The sequence below is a fragment of the Phragmites australis genome, chromosome 4 (genome assembly GCF_958298935.1).
Source record: "Phragmites australis chromosome 4, lpPhrAust1.1, whole genome shotgun sequence".
NCBI lineage: Eukaryota > Viridiplantae > Streptophyta > Magnoliopsida > Poales > Poaceae > Phragmites > Phragmites australis.
In genome coordinates, this window is record NC_084924.1 from 36,835,312 (window position 1) to 36,843,284 (window position 7,973).

Sequence of the window (7,973 nt, forward strand, 5' to 3'; positions counted from 1 at the left end):
ACATATATTTCCAATAGAAGTAGACATCATAGGCATACATCGATTAAGTACGATATTAGAGGACAACACAAAGTTTATTACAATAAAGGCCCGTAGTAAAGCCTCACAGCACAACGAAAATAACGCAAAATCGACACATGTCCTATAGGCAACTTGAGTGCAGACGAGACCAACTTTTCTATTCTTCATCTTCACCTTCGATGAAGTCGGCCTCTAGATTATCTGAATCCACAAATAGCAAGAGTGAGTATATAAGGTACTCAGCAAGTCCTGCCTCAAGGTGAGACATTAGATGCATATAGGTAGATCAAGGATAAGGTTGTAGAGTCTTTAGGTTTTGCAGAAAGCTAGTTTTTTATGTAAGGTTCAATTTTCAACGACTATCTTAAAAGCATTTTTTAGGATAACACATAAGACAAGCTTTTGGGGGTCGTCGACCCTGGGGGAGATATTTCCATCCCACCAGTTCCCACACTTCTTTTGTCGGTGAACACACAACCAGGATACTCAAGGCACATAGCCAACCCTTTTTGAAAACACGGGCACATTGCCCACTCACACGCCAAGAAGGTACTCACGCCGGAAAGCTAATCATTGTGATCGAACCTTAGCATGTCCTTGACCGAGGACATGGCTATCCAGATAGGTTTAACACTCTAAAGAGTTTATACACTTTAGAAGATCCACGGGAAGGACCACTTAGCAATCTCAAGGTTTTGACATAGCCTTAACAATATCACCAGTCAGACCTTGGGTTATGTACTATCCAAGTCTTCTCATGGTCCCCATTGCCACTACCAGCGTCTGAGTGGGTATCGAGCTAAGTTGAAGGGGTTGGGTTAAGTCCTACCCATTCAGGTCATATGGTTGTACAATTGAATACTAAGTAGGATATCACAGCGAACCGATCCTTATACGACTGAGGCAAGTGTCTCCCAGTAAGAACATCACAAAGGCAAACCTTGCTCCAAGGTAGTTCCCACCTTTATGGGGTACCTTACTCATTCCCGTCAACAATACACTAGAGTGTTCCAGGAACATAAATCTCATACGCACACACACCAAGCACACAACACTTCACATTTTTTTAGAAAATGCATGATTAACATGTAATTATCCTGGTTCATATGTTATTATCCTGGTTCTTTCCTTTGATCAAAGCAATCCTAAACATGCTAGTAAACACATATTCATCCAAACAATCATTATAGTTGATGTTGGGGACCTTTTAGGGTTTCAATGGAATAAAAGTGACAATATCAAGGCATGACATAAACAAGCTAGGTCATAACTATATTAGCATATTCTTTAAAATTACCGTCATTAACTTAAGCATGCATATCCCTATAATTTGAAACAATGGCTCTACGTGTTGTATTTGAAAACACAGGATCAACATGGTCAACGGTGTAGGACTTGCCTTCGTTGAAGTACTCTTCCGCTCCTTCTTCAAACTCCGGATCCTCTGGGTCTTCCTCGAACACACCTTCCTCTAACAAACGCAACATATGGCAAAAGCGCACACACAATCAATCAATCAAATGATTAAATTAAAAACTAATTAAATTAAAAAAATTATGGAATTAGCATGATTGGGTAGATCTCGAATTTAGATGAATATCGGTGGAAGAATCGTCAAAAACAGAGTTAGGATGGAGGAGAAACGGGCTTCACAAGTTTTGCCAGGAGAGAAAATCAGGAAAAAGGAAAAGGATAGAATATTGTTGGATTATTCTGGTTTTAGAATCGGCTTGGCTCGGGGTCGGCTCGGCTTGACGGCTCGGCTCAGCGGCTCTGCCGGGCCCACATGTTAGTGAGGGAGAGAGAGAAAATAAGGGGGAGAGAGGGGGTTAGCTCGGCAGATCGATGGGGAGAGCGAGAGGGCAGGAGGGAGAGAGGCGACATGGCGATGGTGAATGGCGGTGGCACGCCAAGGATGGAGGATGGTGGCGGGCTCCGGTAACCGGCAGAACAAAGTGGCGGTGGTCGGATCCGGCCCGGGTGGGCGTGGATCTGGCCGGTGAGGGCGGGGCGAGGGCGCCGGCCGGTGATGGCAAACAAGACAGGCTAAGGTACAATTCTCTGGTGGGAAGGGAGAGAGTGGAAGGTGGTGGAGCTCACCGGTGGTGGCTTTGGTGCGGTGGTAGCGGTCAGAGAAGAAGAGAGGGAGGTAGTAGAGGTGAGGAAGAGAGGTGGTAGTGTGCGGATGGGGGAGAGGAAGAGGCACCGTTCATCTTTATAGGGGGCGACGATATAGGTACGATGGCTACACGGGGTGCGAGGATTGCCTGTGACACGCGGCGACAGGACGGACAGCACAGCGCAGAGTTTGGTGAAATGGATGTCTTAGCAGACTTGAAACTTGGTACAATGTTTTTACTACATGTGACCACAACCGTGAGTTCTCAACGAATTCAACGGGCGCCCACATATTTTCCACTTACATTGAGAGTGTAGTAACTACTTCAATTTCTGTTATAAATGAATAGGACACTAAACTAATTTAACCTAGTTTTAACCACAGACCAAACCATTACTCATCGAAGCTGACAGTTAATCTGGTTGATTTACTCAACGAAGATTAGTATTTCAGTAAAACAGCAATACGTCCAAACAGACACAGAAGAATGCCTTTTTGTAACACAGGAAATGCTTAGCGGTAGACATGATAACGCAGCAATTTAACGGGGCAAAGGTTCTATAATTTAAATGCTCAAAAGTTAACATTGTTCACGTCCACAACCAATTCCACCCAGTACCAAAAACCTACACATCACTTCGGCATCAAAACTATGATTTCTGCAGTACATACGGAGCAAACTAGTTGAGACCTCCAACAAAGAATCCGGATTCAAAGAAATGAAATGGAGTTATCCAAGGCTTCATGCATTTTCGGTCACAGGGTACTCAAAGACCACATCTTTCCCACAGAGCCTGCGGTAGACGGCAGTGAAGGTCTCCAGCTTGTACTCGGTGTTGTTCCTCTCCTTTGGGTCCAAGAAGATCTGAAAGAGCATCACGAAAGGTTCAGCACCAAGAAAACTTGAATTGTATAGAAAATAGGCCAAGAAATTCTAAACAATAAAAGCTGAGTGACAGTTTCGGTGTTTACACTTGGTTTATGGCCTTATGCAGAGATAGTATAAGTGCACAACAAGTACATCATAAAGATGCAGTGATGCCTATGAAATGCTACAATTGCTCACAGGCCATTTAAATTATCAGAAGAAAACAAGGTAATAAAAAAGGAAGAATGTACCTTGATAACCTTGGCACCATCCAAACGGTATCTGACACGCTTCCCCACAATTTCCGCTGGGTAGACAACATCCTCCAAGACTCCATCATGAACAGCAGTCAAAGTCCTGGTGCGAGGGCGCTGAACAGCTGAACCCTTCTTGGGTGGCCTCACGATCCTTCTTGTCGCAATAACTACAACATCCTGTGTGAAGTGAAAAGCATGATCAATTCAAGTATTGTTTAACCAAAAGTTTCTACAGCATACGATTTGGCACCAATAATTAACTCCCTTATCTTGTATATTTTCATCATTCTGGAACAAAGGGTGTAAAAACAAGGTAAAATAAGACCACAATAACCTCTAACAATAACTCTTAAACACCAACACATAACATAAGGTAGTTAATATGGGTCTTCAGTGTATGTGCACCTCAAGATTAGGTTACCGAAATAAATCACAAAACAGACATAAATATTAGTAATACAAGTCTACAGGGCGAACAAGCATGAAAGAAGATAAAAGAACTTGGAATCTGCCGAACTTCAGCTCACAAGCAAATCAATTACATGGTCGCTAAAACAGGGAAGAATTTTCTGCCTTTTCAAAAATTAATGAAGAAATATGCAATTAACCAACAAGCATACTGAGTAAAAGATATCTGAAATCATTTGGCAGCTTAAATCATTTGGCAATTATTATAAAGTAATTGACGAGGGTAGACAAGGGTTGTTCATGGCTCACTAATCAACATGTTTTCAGAGCCAATATACCCAATCAACTTCATACCCCAACATTAGAGTATACCTTAGTTGCGCATAACAGGTGGTATTGAAGTGCTACAGAGCCTAATAATATGAAAATGTGGTGCTAACTTGGCGCTCTTATTCCTAATACATCTCAAACATGGACCGTATATGCTGTATCATGTCTTGCGCCCAACATTCAGAACCCACTTAGTTTGTTTAAGCAGAGCAGTAACTGTACACTAGCGAGCAAACTACACACGCAGCAGCGCAGCAAAGCACGAGCAATTCACCTTGCCACTGAACTTCTTCTCCAGCTCCCTGACGAGCCTGACGTGGATCTTCCTGAAAGCCTTGCGCAGGCGGTAGGGTACGTGGATCACCACAGCCTTCCTATTCCCGGCAACATCCATCTGGCTGCAAATACACAACCATCATCACATGAACAAGTAAATACCAAAAGGCAAGCTCAATCCTCATCTAAGACTAGGAGATGCTGGATAGGATCAAACGGCCGCTCACACTGCATTGTTGATGTACAGGTCCTTCAGATCGCTCTTGAGCTCCTGGTTGCCGTTCTCCAGATCAAAGAAAGCCTGCGAGACATCACCAAGAGAAGACACATCACACACCGACACATCCACACACCTAGCGGTTCAAAAAAAATTTGGACGCAAGAACAGAAACGACGCTGGGATGTGAGACTGAGAGGACAGGGCGCTCTGACCTGGGCGACGGAGTCCTCGAACTCGGAGGGCTCGAGGCCCTTCTCCTTCTGGATCTTCTTCCTCGCGGTGTACATCTTCCTTCCCTTCGCCGGGCCCTGCTGCAAGGAGATTCGATTCGGTGGGCGCAGATCAGCGACAAGCACGGGGAGACGGGAAGATTAGTGTTGGTTGATTCGGAGGCAGAGTGGGCAGAGATGGATGCAAAGATTACCTGACCGCGAGGAGACGAGGGGAGGAGCGAACTGGAGGTGCGGCGCTAGGGTTTGGTGGCGGCGCGGGGGCGCTGTTATATATATATGGCTCTAGTCCTCAGGAGCGGGCCGACGAGGAACGATGCAATGTGAGACGGGCGTCGTTTTGGCCCAATTAATAATACATGGACAGAAATAAAGTGCATGCTGGGGAAGGTAAGTGGAGTACGGATAAAATTATGGGCTTTTATGGTATTATTTTTTAATTTGCAAAGTATTAAGGAGAGTAGACAGAAAATGCAACCGAGTACTGTCACTAAATGGAAACTACCATATGATGGCTTTGTGAAAGTAAATTGTGATGCATCATTCTTAACGATAACAAGGGCATGAGGATGTATTATTTGTGACGAAAAAGGAGCCATGGTTATGGGAGGCATGAGTGTTTTACAGAAGTCAATGAATGCTCTTCATGCTGAATGCTTACCGCTTTTAGAGGTGATCAACATAGTGACAATCATGGGTTACGACTGTGTTGTCTTCGAATCTGACTCGACGAACCTAGTGAAGGCCATGGGAGAAGAATTTGATCTAGCTGATTCTGGCGCTTTAGTACGGAAAGCTAAGTACTCCATCAACATATCACTATATGATGTTTCATTTGTTTGGTCCCCTAGATCATGTAATACTGTAGCACATGTGATGGCTAGCCATGCTGCTCGATTGGGCGTGGAGGCTTCTGTGTTTGAGTCTTCCATCGCTCCAGACTTTGTAAAAGTTATGGTGAACAACGAGTCTGATGTTCAGGTTGGGTAATGAAACTATATCTCTCGATAAAAAAAATAGATGGAGAGGTGCGGCGAGTTATGGTTTGTCGCCTTATCGACCCTTTGCATTCTGAGCTTCATGGTGATGAATTTCATGAGTAATGAATAAAACTCCTGCTTTACACTAAAAAATTTGCATATGAATTTGGTTTGAAGGAGAGAATAAGATGTATGTTGGTCTCGTGTTATCTTTATATTGAGTGCCATAACTGATACTTGGGTGCCAATAGACTACCTCTCAGGTAGAGAATATAAGTCGTACTCCATGGTTTCTTCATGAGTTTATTAGAGATAACCTAAGTCTTATAGACTGCGACCAACAATCAGACTTATATAGGTGTGTTCTTTCAAAAATACCATGTAGGATAACATCTTCATTAATTAAAACCAACAAAATATATTAAGGCAATAGCCAACCTGGCTTACATATTTTGAGAGTATTGCATCTTTACTCGAGTGGATTGTTTTATACTCTCATTCAGTTAACTAATAGTTTGTTCTTCTCAGGTCCTAATTCATGAGATCTCTGATCATATAGGTTCAATTACCACTATACCACTATAGTATAACTCACATGGGTCTCATGCTCATCTCCTTCGATATATTATATATCACATTTCATGATAGTCTCTTTGTAAATTGATCTGCAAGTTCTTAGCCATTTGGATATAATCCAAAATTATCACTCCGGATTTCTCAGTTTTTTTGACATATATCAATTGTCTCTTTACATATCCTAAGGTTTCATGTTGTTCTTAGACCATCCCCAACCATATTCCCTTCATTTCGTTCCCTTCCCGATTCCCTTCCCCGTTCCCATTCCTTTTATTTTCTCTCATCTCCAACAGCTTCCCTTCGAGGGGAATCACGAAGGGAAAGGAGAGAGAATCCCGTCGCGAAGGGAACCGTGAAGGGAAATCATTGAAGCGCTGAAGGGAACGAAAATCCCTTCACAACGGGAATTTCACCCGTGAGGGGAATCCCTTGGGCGTGGTCTTAGAACTATTCACTTTGACAATAACCATTTGATTATCACAATCCATAATGATAGCTGGTATTGGTTTTTCAACCAGTGGCGAATCCATCAAGAGCTCACACAACCATTCTGCATCAACTGTGGCTGTGTCTAACGTTGTGAGTTCTACATTCATGGTTGACCTCGTCAATATGGTTTATTTGCAAGACCTCTATGAGACAGCAGCATCGCAGAGAGCGTATATATATATGAGACATGTGACCTTTATCTCATCAACATCAGATATCCAGTTTGAATCACTATAATACTGCAATATTGATAGGTAGCAAGTATAATGCATAATTCATAGTACCTAGCAGATAGTGCATGACTCGTCCAAGCGCACGCCAATGATCATCAATCGGGTTAGAAGTAAAACGTCTCAATTTGCTCAAAGCAAATGAGATATCAGGCCTTATAGCACTAGTGTAGCGAAAATGATCCTATTAGGTCATGTGATTTTGGTGATTAATGATAATATAGTTATTAGGACTAACATGTTTGTTAAGAATATATGTTAGTAGGTCTCATAGATGTAATACATCAAGAATCCACTGTAGTCGGGACAAAGATTGATTGAATTGGAGAAGTCCCAGGAGAATTGACCCACCAGATGATCCGATGTTCATGGGTTGAACTTATAGGAGTATTTTGTCCAGAGGCAAAGTGAAGGCTGATGACTTCACCGGATGGTCCGGTGCTCCGTGTGTTGAACTCACCAGAATATTTCTGATAAAGGGGGAGAATGATGAAGACTTCACTGGATAGTCCGATGATCTACACTGGGTAACACTGAAGTATTTCCTGCAGAGAAGAATGCAAGTGCAGAAGACTAAAGATCAACCCACCGAATGGTTCGGTGGTTGGTTTGTGCACACCAGATTATAGCACCGGAGCATTTCTTGCAGAGGCGACTGTAGGTATTAAAGAATGAAGAACAACCCACCAGAAGGTCCGGTGCTCTGAGGATGAATACACCAGAACATTTTACACAGAGAGGCTGCAAAGTCTCGGATGGCTCAAGATAACTCACCGGAAGGTCCGGTGATATATTGGAAGGTACACCATAGTGTCTAATGTTCACAGAGACTTTGAGTGAAGTTCCAACGGCTAGTTTCTGAGGTTATACTTATCGGATGATTCAATGTTAGTACTACTGTTCTCACTAGATCACCCGGTGTTAACAGTTTTTCTGAGTCAATGGAAAAATGGCTAGTTGGTGGGTTTG

At 42.9% G+C, this 7,973-nt stretch overlaps 1 protein-coding gene across 2 annotated transcripts; it reads right to left on the reverse strand.

The window, feature by feature from the left end:
* Positions 1–2,680: 2,680 nt before the first annotated feature.
* Positions 2,681–5,042, reverse strand: LOC133916301 (small ribosomal subunit protein eS7-like). 2 transcript variants are annotated; one of them, XM_062359920.1, is made up of 6 exons: positions 4,924–5,042; positions 4,712–4,807; positions 4,507–4,580; positions 4,278–4,401; positions 3,260–3,442; positions 2,681–3,005 (listed from the first exon to the last, which is right to left on the reverse strand). In XM_062359920.1, exons 2-6 carry the CDS (start codon positions 4,784–4,786, stop codon positions 2,883–2,885), a joined length of 579 nt encoding a protein of 192 aa, XP_062215904.1. In that variant the 5' UTR covers positions 4,787–4,807; positions 4,924–5,042; the 3' UTR covers positions 2,681–2,882. The 2 variants fall into 2 exon arrangements, with proteins under 2 accessions (XP_062215904.1, XP_062215903.1); XM_062359919.1 differs by having other exon boundaries at positions 4,712–4,810; positions 4,924–5,040.
* Between the last annotated feature and the right edge of the window lie 2,931 nt (positions 5,043–7,973).

Excerpts from the sequence above, each read along its gene's own strand:
- LOC133916301 (XM_062359920.1), bottom strand. The coding sequence starts at position 4,786 with ATGTACACCGCGAGGAAGAAGATCCAGAAGGAGAAGGGCCTCGAGCCC. Across the intron at positions 3,443-4,277 it reads AGAAGAAGTTCAGTGGCAAG|GATGTTGTAGTTATTGCGAC; the intron begins GTGAATTGCTCG and ends CACTTCACACAG. Across the intron at positions 3,006-3,259 it reads ATGGTGCCAAGGTTATCAAG|ATCTTCTTGGACCCAAAGGA; the intron begins GTACATTCTTCC and ends ATGCTCTTTCAG.